General features: G+C 52.5%; 1 protein-coding gene across 2 annotated transcripts; it reads left to right on the plus strand.

Annotated features, from left to right (window-relative positions):
• Positions 1–3,731: 3,731 nt before the first annotated feature.
• CDC6 (cell division cycle 6) lies at positions 3,732–15,059 on the plus strand. 2 transcript variants are annotated; one of them, XM_019550344.1, is made up of 12 exons: positions 3,732–3,755; positions 3,850–4,034; positions 6,971–7,222; positions 7,306–7,505; positions 8,441–8,616; positions 8,937–9,043; positions 9,381–9,520; positions 10,151–10,251; positions 11,749–11,813; positions 12,706–12,917; positions 13,255–13,395; positions 13,880–15,059. In XM_019550344.1, exons 2-12 carry the CDS (start codon positions 3,866–3,868, stop codon positions 13,967–13,969), a joined length of 1,653 nt encoding a protein of 550 aa, XP_019405889.1. In that variant the 5' UTR covers positions 3,732–3,755; positions 3,850–3,865; the 3' UTR covers positions 13,970–15,059. The 2 variants fall into 2 exon arrangements, with proteins under 2 accessions (XP_019405889.1, XP_019405888.1); XM_019550343.1 differs by lacking the exon at positions 3,732–3,755 and having other exon boundaries at positions 3,799–4,034.
• The last annotated feature ends 1,087 nt before the right edge of the window (positions 15,060–16,146 follow it).

Raw genomic sequence — 16,146 nt, forward strand, 5'->3', positions numbered from 1 at the left:
GGGCCCTGCAGCCAATTGGTGACCCATCTGACTGTGTAGGCATCAACACCACGATCTAATTTTTTAACGAGAGTGTTGAAGGCCTTCCTAAAATCCAGAAAGACTACGTCCACCACGACACCATCTCAACTCTGACACACGTTCATGTTACTAGATATTCAGAAATGGGGGCACCAGCCTTGGTTTCCCCCCCTCAGAAATGGATGATTTGTTCCTATGTCATTGTGGAAGTTAGAATCCCTGCTTTCTGCAAATCCATTCCTAGCTTCTGATGAAACAAGCTGTTGCTTATGAAAGTTTTAGGCTTCTCTGAAACAGTCTGTGGTGCCACCCTGCTCTGCCTTCAGGTAGAAGGTGTAAGACTTGTTGCAGCCTGGCAGTTTTCAATACAGCTCCCTACAAACAGAGGAGCATCAAAGGCTTGTGATTGAGTCTCTTTGGGATGTGGTGCAGAAAACCTGTACGCACTGTGCTTCTGGTCCTATTTAGGAAGGACTTCCCATCGGGTGGTACTGCTGGCTTCTTAGGATTGATGAACAGCAATCTAGCCAGCCTGCTACGTTAGCCTCTGGTATCTTGAAGGTTTTTGCCTGAATTACCTGCAGCTCTGGGACTTGTGGTGGCAGAGTCTAGAGAAAGGAGTTGCATGAAAGCTATAATGTCTCTAGGCTAACTGGAAAGCATCTTATTTCCCTGTTCTGAAATCTTACTCATATGCTGGGCAGGGGTAGGGGAGGGATGCACTTTGCATTGCTGGGGAAACCTGAAACCACATGCCATTGAACTGCTCTGCACTAGCCGAGAAGTGTCTCCTGCCCCCCACCCCCCCGCTTCCACCCTGGACTTGGTTCTATGCTGGGGTGAAGGGTTCCAAACTACCAGTCGGCTCCTGGGGTTTACATGTCTCTCAAATTTCAGACAACTAGGCCTTTGAGGAAGGGCTAACCAGGTTTCCTGGGCCTCTTCTGCACAAGGAAGGTAAGTGTTTTACAGAACCCCAGCTGAATCCTACCCATCATTAAATAGCTTTTCCAGTTGCCTAGGCTGCCTTCACTTCTTTAAAATCTACTTGTTTCTTTTCTCCTGCTTCAGGAAGAGGCAACTTCTCCAGGTACAGCTACTTGTCTGTGTAGTTGGCTCTGGTTCTCTCAAGTGTAATGGAAAAAGGCTGCCCAGGCTTGTGGGAAGAGAAGTAGCTTCCATGCCTGCTCTGTGACCATAAGGAAGTTCCTGCATCTGCTTCCCTTCCAGATTGTACACCCTTCTGGGCAGAGACTGTTGCATTAGGTGTTCATGTGGTACAGGGCAGGCTAGGACTCTGATCTTGGCCCTGAGTCACTTAGAGGGGGGTGATTTAATTGCTCCTTTACCAGTTCTTTATTTTTCCTTTGCATTTGTGGGGGAAGAACAGGAATTGCTGAAGGTTTCAAATTTCCCTAATCTGAGGGCATCTGTCAATATTTACCTTTGCTACAATGTGCTGGTTTGTTGAGGTACCTTGTAGTCAGAAGCTTTCTTTAGTTGTACACCAGCCCCTCCTGCCACACACCCTTCCACCAGCCTTGAGCATGGGGTGGGGAGGACCTTGTTTTTCAAAAGGGCAAATCTTTGCATGCTTATTTACTGAAAAAGCCTAGTTCACAGGACTAGTCACTGTGCCCCTCCCTCCCTGTAGCCCTAATCTAGATGGTGGCTGTGTTGGCTTTGTTACTTCAGGCATAGAGGTATGCTCTATTTTGACCTTAAGACTATTGACTTAGGTTATGATTAGTAGGGGTAAGCCATGGATCCATCTAGCTCTCAGCATGTGACAGCTACAGCCTAGTATGGGTACGACTACTGTAGGTTCCTGCGAGGTATCTACTAGAGCAGTGGTTTTCAGCCTGTGGTCTGCAGAACTGTGGGGATCCATAGACTGTCTGAGGGGTCCATGAAAGATGACTATGATCAGTCAAAAATATGTCAATACCCATGCTTACAATTCAAAGGGGTCTGCACTGCCATTGGAAATTTTGTAGGCCTCTATGACTGAAAAAAAGGTTGAAAACCACTGTTCTAGAGTCTGGCCTGTTAAATGATTACCTGAAGATATAATTGCAGAAGCTCTTTTTCACTTCTGCCCCTTCCCTGTCCTGCCCTCTGCAATATTTTCCTCATCTTGTAGCACGGGGTGTGGTCAGTGCTGCTTGGCTTGGTATTGATCAGAGTGAGGTGTCTAATGGGGCTGGCTGGGAGGAAGCCCCAAGGTTTTGGCAACCCAGAGTCCTAAAATTAGCTCCTCGTGGTACCTGTTAAGACCTTGCTTGGTCACAGAGGTGATTCAGGAATCGCTTCCTGACACGCCACTCTAGAGCTATGACTAACATTTTTCTGGGATGCACCTCACCCACACCTGTCCCGGTGCAGGAAGTCATGCTCCTGCTCCAGGGTGAATTGCACAGCACTGAAAGCCACGGAAAGGGAGAGAATTCACCTTCGTGCCTGGACACGTCTTCTCTCACTTGCATCCCCACCTAGACCGGGCACAGGTGGTGTGTGGCTCTGGCAGGCAGGCCTGGGGAAGGCTTTGCAGGAGCTAGCATAGCTGGTGCCCATTCCTGGCACCTTGCCTCTGCCCTGTGTGGCCTCGTAGTGGCTCCCTACAGCTCCAAAATTTGGGCAGTGGGGGAGTCATGTGAACTGGTCCTTGTAATTCGCTCTTGACTGACATCTTCAATGGCAACTAAAGGTGACTGGAGGCCTCCAAGCTGGATACAGTAGGGCTTGGCCTGTGGCAAGCACCACAGCTGGCAGGAGCTGGATTGGTGCTGCCAGGTATACAAAAATGTTCTTATTTGTACAGTAATTTCAACCCTTGTATGATGGTATGTACGATCAATAATAGTAAAAATGTTTAAAATGTACAATAATTTTAAGGCAGTTAATTGATGCAGTATATGCAAAACCCAAGTGACTCTCAGGAAGTCTTAAGTGACTTTTGGGTTTGCCGTCAGTACTTCCCTATGACTGCTTGTCTCAAAATAAATTCTTCAACTTTGATGATCCAGTCACTCGGCGGCAAAGTATAGCGAGCAATATAAAGTAAACAATAAGACTTACTTGCATACATTTTCAGTGTATGATAGTTTTGTTTTAGCAAATATGATAATTTTGAACTTCCAGGATGATAATTTCATAGTTAAAACCTTGCAACATTGAGCTGGATGCTGTGCCCCTGCTCCCTCACTTTGCAGCCCTGTGTGAATCCCTCCCCTGCTCTACCCTTGGTGACTTCAGGGCCAGCACTCCTGGGCAGGGGCCCACTCAACCCCCCAGGAGCGGGGACCCCCTGGGGCCCCTGCACTGCCCTTCCAAAGGGTGGACAGCGGGCTGCCACTACAACTCCCGGCATGCCCTGGGACAGGGACTCTAACTCCCAACATGCACCGCCGTAGGAACGCTACGATTCAGGAAACAGCTGTCAGGCCTACGCCTCCCGGCATGCATCGCGCCCGTCATCCGGCGGCCCTTGCCCAAGGCGGGCATCCCGCGGTCTTCTGCGAGGGGGGCGTGAAACGCGCCTCTGATTGGCTGCCGGGGCCCTGGCAGAGGCCGTGAGGCCTTGTTGGCGCGGAGTAACGCCATTGGCGGCCGCAGCGACTAGGGCAGCCAATAGGAAAGCAGCCGGGGTGGGGCCGGTTTGGTGGTGGTGGCGGGAACTCGGAGGCTACGCGTGATCGGGGCTGAGAAGCCGGAGCCGGAGCCGGAGCCCGAAGGTGAGCGGGCGCGGGCGCGGGCACGGGCACGGGCACGGGCACGGGCACTGCCGACCGGGGTCCCGGCCCCACTCACCTTCCCGTTCCGTCTCAGGTAGGGAGCGAGCGCCATGCCCAGTACTAGGGCCCAGGTTCAGGCCGCCATCAGCTTCCCCAAGAAGAAGCTCGCCCGGACGCCCAGCAAGGGGTTGGGGAGCTGCCGAGCCCCGGAACCCAGTGGAGCCGCTCCGGGCCCGGGCCCAGCCCCAGCGCTGCCCCTCAGCCCCCGCAAGCGCCTCGGTGAGCACCCGCATTGGGCCCATGTGTTAGGATCGAGCCCCCACGCGGGATGATGTGACCCCCCGGGGCTGGGGGCAGGAAGTGCCCTAGAGCAGGCAGGACGGGCCCCCGGTGGGGGTGGGGGTGGCTTTGGGGGTTTCCTCCAGTCCTGCTCTACTGGGGCCCTGTGCCCTTTCTGCCCTGCTTGGGCCTGGCTGGAGCCCACAAAGATGCCCGGCGCCTGGTCTGTCCCCAGGCAGTGGTGCATCCTGCTTGGGGGGAAGGCTTCTTCTCTGGAGCTCAGAGGTAGGACATGTTGCATCTCCTGCTTCCTGAGGGGCCCCCTCTTCACAAGGGCCAAGCCTCTGGCTTTGAGACCCTGGCTTATCCCCCTTCTGGGTGCCCTGTGACATGGTGCTGTTTGACGGGGCCGGGGCCATCCCTGCATTTGCCATCAAGTTTTGTTGCTTGGACCCTTAAGGAAGAGCATGGGACTCTGAGGCAAACAGGAAAGGAGCAGTCCCATGGAGTCTTACAGAATTATAGCTGGAAGCAACCTCCAGAGGTTGCTTAATCCCACACCCTGCCTGAGGCAGGATAAGCCCTATCCAAACCATCCTGAACAATGTGACATAAACCTACTATCAACCCTAATGCAACACAGATCTGGCACCCAAACCTGCTGCAGGCAAAGCAGGGGAACCACAGCAGCCAATGTCCTGCTTCTGTGAATTGTTGTCAGTATATACTCAAGAGAAGCTGGGTAGAGGGCTATGCTCCCCCTTACAGAGAAAGGGAACGCCCTCCCCCCCCCTCCAAACCATAGGGTAAAATTCCTTCCTGACTCTAAATATGGAGAGGATGGGGCAGAGTCTGAGGAAGGACAGTGGGCACTGCAGTGGCACCACAAAGGCTTCCAGTTTGGAGCTGAGCAGTTTGCTCTGCCACTTGGGACGTTGGCCTTCTGACACCACCCCCCGGAAGAGAAAACACTCCCTTCCCACAGCTGACCAAGAAGAAAGCTCTTGGAGCTGGAAGGGAGGAGGGAGAACCTACGGCTCACCAGGGACCAAGAAAAACTAAGGTGTTAAAGTCAGAAGCTTGCCCCTTGTGAAGCTGTGCCAGGGCTGCTTCAGGGAGACTTTGAGGAGAGGGAGACCTAATACAGTCTCTTGGGAGCCCTGAGGCAGAACTTCCTTCGAAAGGGGTGTGCTGCGTGACGCCGCCCCCTACAATGAAGGCAGAGAAGGAGCTGGATGTGAGGGGGATCCCAGACTCCCAAACCCCCCACTCTGTAGTCCATGGTTGTTTGTGTACAGGATCAAGCCTTACCCTGGTACAATTGAGGGGGTGAAGGTCAACCCCATTCGTGCAGGGGCTGTGACGGCTAAATGCAGGCCTTAGTCTTCTGTGGTGAGTGCCTCACAAGTTGCCATCCTGGGGCTCGTCCACACCTCAAATTCTAGTGCCAGCGTGGTTGGGCTGGTAGTGTTTTTTTCATAGAAACCTAGCTTATTTCACTGGGAGGGTATTGTTTAGGGTCCCTAACTCATGGCCTGCAGGCAACACATCCCCTGTGATGCCTTCCAGTTTGGTTTCTGCCTTAAAGAGATGCTGTTGTCTTGGGCTCAAGCAAAGTCTGATGATGCTCCTCCTTATTCTGCACTCCCCTTCCCCAGTGCCCTTTCCCTGAATACCCCCTCACTCCATGTGTCCCTTCCCCTGCATGCACTTCTCCTCTCTCCACACCTTGCACCCTCTGCCTCCTGTGTGAGCTACCCTGGCCCCATCCATAGCTGCAGCAGCTACTTGCTTGGCCCATACTCAAATCTAAGATAAGGGTTCCCCCATACTGAATGGGGAAAGAAACCTCATCTTAGAATCAAGTAACTATGGCAGTCATGTCTAAATACTTGATTCTGATTTTTTGGTGATGGTGGCAGCCTATGAAATGTGAACTGGTGTAACCCATGCAGCAGTATCTCATATCTGCAAACGGCCTGAGCCAATGCCTCTGAGAGGGGTGAACTCCCTTCTCTGCTTATCTAACTGCCAAAGTTGCTCTAGTCCTTAATAGTACTTACTAGTCCTGATCTTTCCTTTCTTCTCTTGTTAGTGGGATTGCTTTAGTGTAGGGGTGGCCAACCTGTGGGACTTGTGCCACAAGTAATGGGCACATGCCAGATCTGGGAGAAGACACCACAGCGGCATATAGGGCAGGGAGCACAGGGAAGGAAGCAGAAAACAGAGCAGCAGATTGGGTAAGGATTGTAGGGCAGAAAAAAGCAGCAGATTGGATGGGGGAAGGGGATCAGAGGGACACTCATGGAGGATGTGGGGCTAACTTGTGGCATGCCTGCCAGACAGGTTGGCCTCACTGTTTTAGTGGATGGAATGGGGGGTTTGAGTGCAGCTAGAGCTGGGGTGGGCAAACTGCAGCCCACAGGCTGTATCCAACCTGCCAGGAATTTCATGTGCCCCATGGGTGGGTGGCCACCAACTAACTGTATCTGGCTGAGCCTGCAGTTGCCCCTTCTGTACTCTGCATGGGGCCAAGCTTTGCCCACTCACCAGGACAGTGTGTGCGGGAGGGCCCTGGTCAGCACATGACTTCTGGGCAGAGCTGTTGCTACTGCAGCCACCCAGGGAACTACTCGGCTCCCCACCAGCCTCCAGCAGCTGCTGCTCATGTCCCTGCTGCAGCAATCCAGGCAGCAGGTAGGGAACCAGTGGAGGGGTAGGAGGTGGGGTGGGGGCAGGATTTCCAAGAAGTGCTTCTGGGGCAAGGGAAGGGATTTCCGGTGGCAAGAATCAAGTGCGACCCTCTCCTGTTCTCGAGAGCCTGCTATGTAAGCTTTTCCCATGGCAAGATATCCAGTTGGCAGATCTTCCTGTAGCTGTTCCTCTCCCTCTGCGCTGCAGCTGCCTACTGAGCTCAGCACTTCTCTGCCATGCAGGCGATGACAACCTGTGCAACATTGTCCAATTGGCACCCTGCTCCCCAACGAAGCAGAGCAAGAAAGAAAATGGACCCCCATCTGTCTCCCACAAGGGACGGCGCTTGTTCTTTGGTGAGCAGCTGACGGCAAGATCTCCTGACAAGAGAAGCAATTTTGTTCTCTCCCCGATTCGCAAGGGGCAGGAGACCCCACGGAGCTCCGAGCGCTCTCCAAAGAAAGACATGTGCACACGTCTGTTCAAACAGGAAGGTGGGTGCTACTGCAGTTGGGTTGGAGAGAAGGGCCCAGGGCAGCTCCTGCACCTCCTCTTATGTGTGGGTCTCTGTCTTTAGGTAGTTGTTACCAGCAGGTGAAACGTGTCCTGCACACAGCTGTCCCTGATCGGCTCCATGCCAGGGAGAAAGAGACAGACTTCATCAAGCAGTTCCTGAAAGAACACGTCTGTGGGGAGAAACCCGGCAGCCTCTACATCTCTGGTGCCCCTGGTACTGGGAAAACTGCTTGCCTGAGCAAAATCCTGCAAGACTTCAAGGTACAGCCACATCTCCACTTCAGGTGTTGGACCCAAAGGCTTTGTAACTGACACATTTGTCTTTGCTGTAGCTAACCCTGGAACAAACCTGCCTGTTGGAGGCCCAGTGTTCCCCACTTGCTTTGACAAGCCAAATCTCAGTGCTGTGAAATCTCTTTTGGGCAATCTGATGTCAGGAGGGAATTTTTCTTGGAAGTTGGAGGTTAGGTCTCAAATGTGGTTGGGGGCAGACAGGGAAGAGAGGAAATGGTGAAGAAGTCTCACTTTCCTTTGACCCTACCTCAAGGCTACTTCTGCAGTTTGTTGCAGCTCAAACACTTGGCTGTAGTGATTAGTTAGCAATGATTTTTGCACGTGAGGTGTGACTGTGCAGAGCAAGTCACTTTTACTGGGGTCCCTGTCTTTTGGGGCTTTGATTCAGGTAAATAAATGCCTTGTAAACGGTGGAATGCAGAGCTGTCCCTAGGGGTGTGGAGGTGGTGGCGGTGGCGAGTGTCCTGAACCGGCAGCACCAGTGGCTCTCAGTAGCGGCGGTGTGTGGCAGCCATGGTGGGGCCTATATGGCACTGAATGCCGTGGGAGGCCCCCCAAAGCATGGGCCCGTGTGGTCACCCCAATTCACCCCCCCCTAGGGACAGCCCTGGTGGAATGAGGGAAATGGAGCAGGTGGCTTGGTGAAGAGTGGAGTGTGAGGAAAAGGCTATGAGAGAGAGTGGGAGGAAAGGGGCACTGGGATGCAGCTGTGGGTAGTTTGAATCTGCCATGATGCTGCAGGGATTCCTGGAAGTGGGGAGAGGGGGATCATTGCTAGCGGGTCTTCAATGTGGGCTAAACTCATGAAGTACAGGTCTGCTGGTCTGCTCTATCATGAGGGTGGGTAAGGTGGGATCTGAGTCATACCATGTCTGATGCATGGCTTTGTATCTCTTTGGCAGGGCAAGCTCACGGGGAGCAAAACCATTGTGCTCAACTGCATGTCCCTCAGTAGCTCCCAGGCTGTGTTCCCAGCAATAGCGGAGCAGATGGGTCTGCAGGCGGTAGCCAAGCTGGCTGGGAAGGAGATCACGAGGAAGCTGGAGAAGCAGCTGACAGTAAAGGGGGCACCTATGATGTGAGTACCTGCCCCAGGGTACTGGAGAACGTGCTCTGGAAATCTTCCTGTTGTGCCCAGGGCAGCTCTTTATGTCTAGAGGCTGAGCAAAAGCAGCCCATATGGTAGCAATGTTCTCAGGCAAGGGCAACTGATTAACAAATTAAGTCAGTGCTGATCTTTTCCCCACTAGGTGGGAGAATAGGTCAGCAGCCTTCTCCCTGGCGCATATTTTGCTACCAGGCTTGTGCCTTGCCAGGCTCAGCTGAGGCAGCTGAGTCTCTAGGGCTTCTGAGTAAAGCATTGCTGCTCACTGGAGCTTTTCTCCTCCCTCTGCGTAGCTTGCTGGTGCTTGACGAGCTGGACCAGCTGGATAGCAGAAGGCAGGACGTGCTCTACACAGTGTTTGAATGGCCTTGGCTTGCCAACTCCAGGCTTGTCCTCATTGGTAAGTGTCCTAGAGAGAGACACCAGTGCCACATCCTGCCTCAACCAATCTGAGCCTGCAGGAGCCCTAAGGAGATGGTGCTTTTCCAGCCTCCGGCAGAGGTTACCTGGGAGTCCTCTCTGCTTGGAGGAAGGAGAACATCTATGAAGCTGGCTCTCGGCTGCAGCGATTCTATTCCTGCTACTGTAGTGCCTGATGATGGTTGCTTTAAAAAATAAAGCATCATCGGAAGCTCTTAATCTCCCAACCCACCTTTTAGAGGGTCATCCCCATGCCCTGCTAGCCCAGGTGCCTTTCTTAAGGCTGCCATTACCAGCTCCCTCACTGGATTTTGCAGGAGTGGCCAATGCCCTGGATCTCACTGACCGCATGCTGACTAGGCTGCAGGCCCGGCCCAAGTGCAAGCCCCAGCTGCTGAACTTCCCCCCTTACACAAAGGACGAGATCACTTCCATCCTGCAGGAGCGGCTGAAGCAGGTGAGCATGCAGGGCCTATGTGGTCTTTCTTCCTTTTGGAAAAGAAGCTTACTGACACCTACAGCTTCCTCAGCCTTTGAACCAGTGTCCATTGAGACCTGGAACCTGGTGAGCTTGCTGCTGGGCCTGGTAACCTGGAGACCAAAGACTCCTCTTCTGCAGCGTTGGTTTCCAAGAGGGATGGCTTGGCCCCCATCTCTGAGCTTGTTGCTTCTCAGTTGATGGATAAGAAGGGGCAGCAGGGTGGCTTTTTCTGCTACCAGGTTACTTAGTGACAGAGTCCAATCTCATCCCAAGCCCTTGGTTTCTGGTCCTAGTGTACAGATGCCACAGTCTGGCAGAGGACAGGACTCGTGCAGTTGGGATGTTGGGGGCAGCAAATTCTTCCTTTTCCCTGATTCCAGCAGCTGATCTTGGCTGCAGTGAGATAAATGATACGCTCTCTTCCCAAGCCAAATGGTGACAGGCCTTCCCAGCTGCTGTGGAGCATGGAGGAGACAGTCCACATACGTCCCATCCAGATGGGTTATTTTCTCACTGAACATCAAGAAGTCAGTGATCTGAGACCATCTGTGGCTTGTGCAGCAGAGACCTCTCCTGTAGCCCTTGTATGCTCTGTCTTCTTGGCAGGTGCCTGGTGCCCAGGTATTGGATAGTGCCGCCATCCAGTTCTGTGCGCGTAAAGTCTCTGCAGTCTCTGGAGATGCCCGGAAAGCGCTGGATGTCTGCAGGTGAATGAACCCCTTTGCCCTTCTGCCTCCAAAACTGGGGATATGTAGTTCAAGAGAATGAGACTTAAGGCTCCATTATGTCCCCTGCTTTCCTGCCAGGGAAAAGGAAGGGGGGGTTGGTGCTTGCATCTCTACAGGAGCCCTGCCTCCTGACCACGCTAATGTCTGAGACTTTCGCAGTCCATTACCTATGGAGGGTGAGACAAATGGGTTGCTGCCAGCCCCTCCCGCTGTGACTATAGATTGGTTAATTACATTTGTATTGCAAAAAGGCCCCATTAGCAGCTCTCAAGCAGGCTTCTTTATGGAGCTGAACAGTCTTGCTTTCAGAGTTTCATTCTCCCCTGTCTCCTCCTTTTTGGCCTGTTTCTTCTTCCAGGTTTGTTACAGGAAGGGTGACTCCATCCCCAGTCAGGAATCCTCCCTTTTCTAGGTGACCTATCCTCCCTTTTCTAGGTGACCCCTCTGCAGGGGGGTGGAATGCCAGGAGAGTTTACTCCAAAAGGTCTTTGTTGTTTAAGGCTTCCCCACTGGCCCTGCATGAGGTAGGGATGGGGCAGAGAGGATGTCCATTTGATTTAAAGGGGCTTTGGCCATTAGATTTCACCTGGAATTCAAGGTGGTGGAAACCCTGGGTAGGAGGCGAACGCTGTGAGTACTGTTGGGGAAAAGGGGGCAGCTCCCCAGTTTCTCAGAGATGGTGCTCTTCCCCTGCAACACCTTCTTCTATGTCTGGCCCCATCCTGCAGTAGTTTTGCCTGGTTCCAGCTCCTACCCGCTGTGAAGCTCTTTCCTAGGCTGCTCTCCTCCCAACCTCGATCCCATGCTGTTCCCACAGTAACTGGAGCGCTTAGCCTCATTAGGGCTATGTTTTAAAGAGACGCAAACGAGCTGCTTCTAATGGGCCGTGCGTACTGCTTGCACCTCACGGAGCCTCCGTTCACACTGTTTTATGCCTCCTTTCCCTGAGCACAGACCTTGTCATTAGATAGTTGTGAGTCTGTGGCCCCTAGAGAGCTCCGAGGTGTTGTCCCAGCCTTCCCAGTAGGAAGGGGGTTAGCATGTCGAGTAACTGCAGTTGAATATACGCTAAGGGGGCAACAATCCCATGGGGCCTTTGACAAAGCTATAGCTAGCAACAAGCATCCCTGCATGAAGGCAGACAGATGCCTTGCTGTTGTGAGTAAATACTTGGCAGTGTCTGTAATCAGTATCCTGTCCTGGCTAGAGCAAAGCCTGAACGGGGGATAGCCATTCATTAAAGCCAGGGCCTGCCTGCATAGGTGTGCATAGTAGGTGGGGATGGCTGTGTGGGACAGATTGGGTAGGTTTGGGTTTCTTACAGGTTGCAGCGAGGACTTGATCTTGCAACATGAACAAAGCTTGGTTGGTCTGAGCTGCTCCATTTCATTGCAGATTGGGGGTGGGTGGGACAGGGGACACTCTCGCTTCCTTCCCCTTGCTCTGAAATGATTTGTCTAACTCTCTGTATTGTAGACGAGCCATTGAGATTGTGGAGGTGGATGTGAGAAGCCAAACTGTCCTCAAACCTCTGCCTGGCTGTAAGTAGCTGTTGCCTGCCTGAATCAGGAAGCGCTGCTCTCAGCTCTTTTGTCGCTCTCCTCGACCTTAATTGTAGCCTTCCTCACCAATGGCCTATTTTGTGCCTTACTGGAATGGAACTCCCTGGGGATGTGCACAAATGGCTGGCACGCGGCAAGCTTCCCTTCAGTTTTCTGGGAGGAGGATGCCCTGGATGTGAAGGTCACACCTGGTCTTGTCTCTGGGGCTGCCTTTTAAACATGATGCAAGTACTTAGGCCTAGGTGCAAAATACCAGTGCATGAAGGGAAGGCGTTGGAGGCAGGAGTTCAGCTGAGGACGCCAGCCAGTCGGTTGGGCTTCCAAGTGCAAATGCTAACTGGATGATGGTGGGGTGCGAGGGGAAGGCGTAAACGTGGCCCTGTCCCTCAGTCTATGCCCCTGATGATTTCAGACCTTGCCTCATGTGGGATGTGCCATTCTTAATGTGGGAGCTAAACCCGCTTGTGCCTTGGGGCCTCGGTTGGTTTAGCAGCCCTTGGTGAATATGAACCATCTTTCCTGTGGCCTCAGACCATCCGAACGGGGCTGGCTTTGAAAGTCTGCTGTTTCATACTGCTGGCATTCAGTCCAGTGCTGCCTTGCCAGTGAAGCTGGCTGGATTGTTTTCACTTCCTAGTTTTCACGTGTGAGTCCAGTGGCTGGGGGGCTTGGGTTTCCATCCCTTTTGGGGAGGGAAGGAAGTTTTCATCCCCCTCCCACCTATGGCTTCCTAGTAAACTGCCATGTCTTGTCAGGGTTGCCTCTAACTGGTAGCCGTTGCAGGGTAGGTTTGGCACTATTCTGTTTGCTGTTCCCATGTCATTGCCTCGCTTGCCTGTTTGAGCTGACCCCAGCACTGTCTGTCCTATAGGCAAATCCCCAACATCTGCCATGGTCTCCCCAGTTTCTAAGAGAGTTGGGCTCCCCCACATCTCTCAGGTGATCTCAGATGTATATGGTGACAGGATGGCCCCCAGAGGTGGGGGAGCCAACGACTCCTTCCCCCTCCAGCAGAAGATCTTGGTCTGCTCCCTGCTGCTGCTAGCCAAGCAGTCCAAAGCCAAGGAGGTGATGCTGGGGAAGGTGAGTTGAGGCACTGGGTGGTCTCTGCTTGTCTCTAACCTAGTCAAGCTGTGAGTTTGGTGTTTGAATCCCTGGGTGTGAATAATACTGAACCCTGTTTAGGCTTGGCCAAGGGCACTATAGGAATCGGGCAACTGTGTCCTCCCTGGGGATGTGGGGTGGGCCAGCCTTGTGCTGCCCTCAGCAAAGTTCACCAGTGCTGGAGGGGACCTGAGCCTAGCTACTGATCTGAATGATGTGTGAGCCCAGAAAGCCATTCAAGGCAGGGCAGGCTTCGCTAGACCTTGTCTGGTCCTCTTTAGCTCCTGTCTAACATGCTCTCTGTTTCCAATCTCAGCTTCACGAAGCCTACAGCAAAGTTTGCCGGAAGCAGCAGGTAGCTGCTATTGACCAGTCTGAATGCATCTCTCTTGTTGCTTCCTTGGAATCCAGGGGCATCCTAGGTCTGAAGAAAGCCAAGGAAACTAGGCTGTCAAAGGTACCAGACCTGCCCCCAGAGCTGATAGCTGTGATGCTTAGGGAGCCCAGAAGGGGAGGTGGGGAGATTAGAAGTGAGAGGGTAAAGGCCCTGGGAGGAGGTTGGGGAGGGGATCATGAGTGGGGGAAGGGTGGGGCACGTGAAAGACTGCCCTGACCTTTAGACTCTTGCACTTGCATAGTTTTGTCCCGGAGATGTGCTAGCTCCTACTGCAAGATGTGCCATTGCAGCCTTGCTCTGAGCAGCGGCCAGACTTAATGTGGCTATGGGGTGCTGGGCTGCATAGGCTGGTGTCAGAGCATCATTGGAAGGCTGGCTGGCCAGCACTGGTTCTCTCTGGTGGTGCAGTTCTTATGTGCATGTTGCTACTTGAAAGATCCCTTTCCTGCTAGTGGAGGTTGATGTGATGAGTTGGTTAAGCTATGTCTGCTAGGTACCTTTGCAAGGCAGCTGTTTATAGTAAGGAACTTTGTCTCTTCTCCAGGTTTTCCTGAAGATAGAGGAGAGAGATGTGGAACATGCCCTTACAGATGGAGTCTTAGTTGGAAACATCCTGGCCGGGGGGTTGCTATAAACTCCTCTACCTTTACACCTCTTGGGAATGGAGAGCCGGGGTGGGGGGAGGGATGACACTGATCTTGGACAAGTGCCATTATCCCCAGTCAAGACTTTTGCTGAAGCTGCCCGGGACTGTGACGGAGGAGTCTTTTAATAGATGAATGTGACTGCAGCATCTTGTCATAAAGCTGTACCCATGGTTTTAAATGTGCCACTGGCTGGGGTGGATGATGTCCTAGGTGAGCAGAAACGCAGCGCTGTTCCTAGTGAACCAGAAAACGGATTTGGAAACTGGCTCCAGGACCCCTCTGGAGCCTTGTGCATGGCTCCATCTCTTCTGTGTCCAGGATATTTTTTTGACCTTGTGATGTTCCTTCCCCCAGAAGCGGCACGTGTGTTGGGGCCCATCACATTGCCTTTGCTGAGCAGCCAGAGATCAAAGGGGGAGGATGGTGTCATTCAGACAGCCAGAGCCTGTTCAGAGAAACAAAACCATTAACAACGCAAGAGGCTGCAGGAGGAAATGAGATGGCAGGGGCTTCATTCCCAACCCCAGGCTCCTTTTGAAGTCTGGCTAGTTCCACATAGCAGATGTCACTCTTAGTAAAGCTCAATGTCTCTGGGGCTCAATCGGGACTTAGTATGAAACCCTGAGGACTATGCGTATCTCCAGTTTTGTGAGCTGTTGACATGTGTGTTTCTAACTTGTTCATAGTGTGTCAGGGAGTTGCACTAAGCTCTTTGCAAGAGCCATGGTTTCTTCTCATCCCTGTGCTCTCAAATTGAATGTATAGTTTGCCCCCCAGTACCTCCCCGCCTATGTCCATGCCTCAAATCACAGATCCTTGGTCGGACTCTACTTAAGTTTTCTGAATGTAGTGCTACTCATCCTTTTATGACCTCTGAGGAGCCAGTGACCTAGTTCCAGTCTGATGGCTTGCGTTTCCCTCTTGGCAGCAGGGGGCGGCCTTGTAACGCAGACAGGCTCTGCTGCCCTCCCAGGAAGTTTGCAAAGTTTTGGGGAAGATATGATGCATGTGCAAAGCTGGGGGAGCTGGGGCGATCCTTCTTGCCTTAGAATAAAAAGCCTTTTTTGATTTGGAAATGACTTCCAATGTCATGTTTTCAGTCAGTCTCCTTCACAAGTGTGGAAGCAGTGTCATGTCGTGGCTAGTCTTTGAGACATGTTCTGTGCTGTCTGTTTAAAAAATTTCCCCATCCTTGTCCCTGATCTCTGAAGTTAGAGCTGTCCTTGATTGGGCTCCCAATTCTACAGCAGGGTGTTTGCACCTGCTTTGCAGAACAAGGATGCAGTAATGCCCTCATTAAACTCCACTGCAGTGGCAGGCTCCAGCTGTATTTACAGTAGTGGGAAGCTGCTCTTTTATATTTCCTATTTATTCAAATAGTAAAAGGAAGAAAAAAATTGTGGGTCTCATCGCCATGCAGAGCCCAGCATCCAGCTGCACGTGAACTGTGTCATCTCTAAACTGTCTGAAAGAACACACTACTGAGTTTTCCATAGGTCATGGTAAATAATACAGGCTTTGACCTAAAATCACTGCTTCCTTGATCGTCTAGCCAGATCTCCAAAGAAGCAGCAAGGGGAGGGGGGAAGCCAGGAGTTGTGTGTCTGAAGGTGAGACCCACGCCAAGGCTGGCTGGAGCCCCACCCCTGCCCCCTGGGGTATCCTGATTCTAAACATATTGCAAAGACGGTGCAGCTTGTCCTGTGAACTGCTTGGGGCCCCTTGCTGCTTAAGGTGGAGGGGGATGTTCAGGCCTCAAGCTTGGCTGAGGGTTACTGGCCCCTGTCAGGGGATCTGGGATTGCAATTTGCAAAGGGGAACTTGTACTCCTGCCCTTTGGCAATCAAGTCCATTTAGGGCCCTGGGTATACAGTTTACATCGCTCTGCCTTTGTCCATTAGCTTCTGTCAGACATGTATGAAGAAGACTGCTGTAAAAGCTGTTTTGCAGATGAGGAAAGGAGCATAAGACTGGAAGAGACCTCCCTGGGCCCTTGAATCCTATCTGCACTCCCAGGCCAGGAAATGTGAAGTGACTTGACTTGTCCCAGGCAGGAGAGCTGGAAGCAGCCCCAAGAGGCCTGGTTCCCCGTTTCACCATACTCCCTGCCCATACAGTTGACCTGGGGGACCTCCTGGGATAATACTCAGCCCTTTGTAATTTA

The sequence above is a fragment of the Crocodylus porosus genome, unplaced genomic scaffold (genome assembly GCF_001723895.1).
Source record: "Crocodylus porosus isolate Cpor-Errol unplaced genomic scaffold, CroPor_comp1, whole genome shotgun sequence".
Lineage (NCBI taxonomy): Eukaryota > Metazoa > Chordata > Crocodylia > Crocodylidae > Crocodylus > Crocodylus porosus.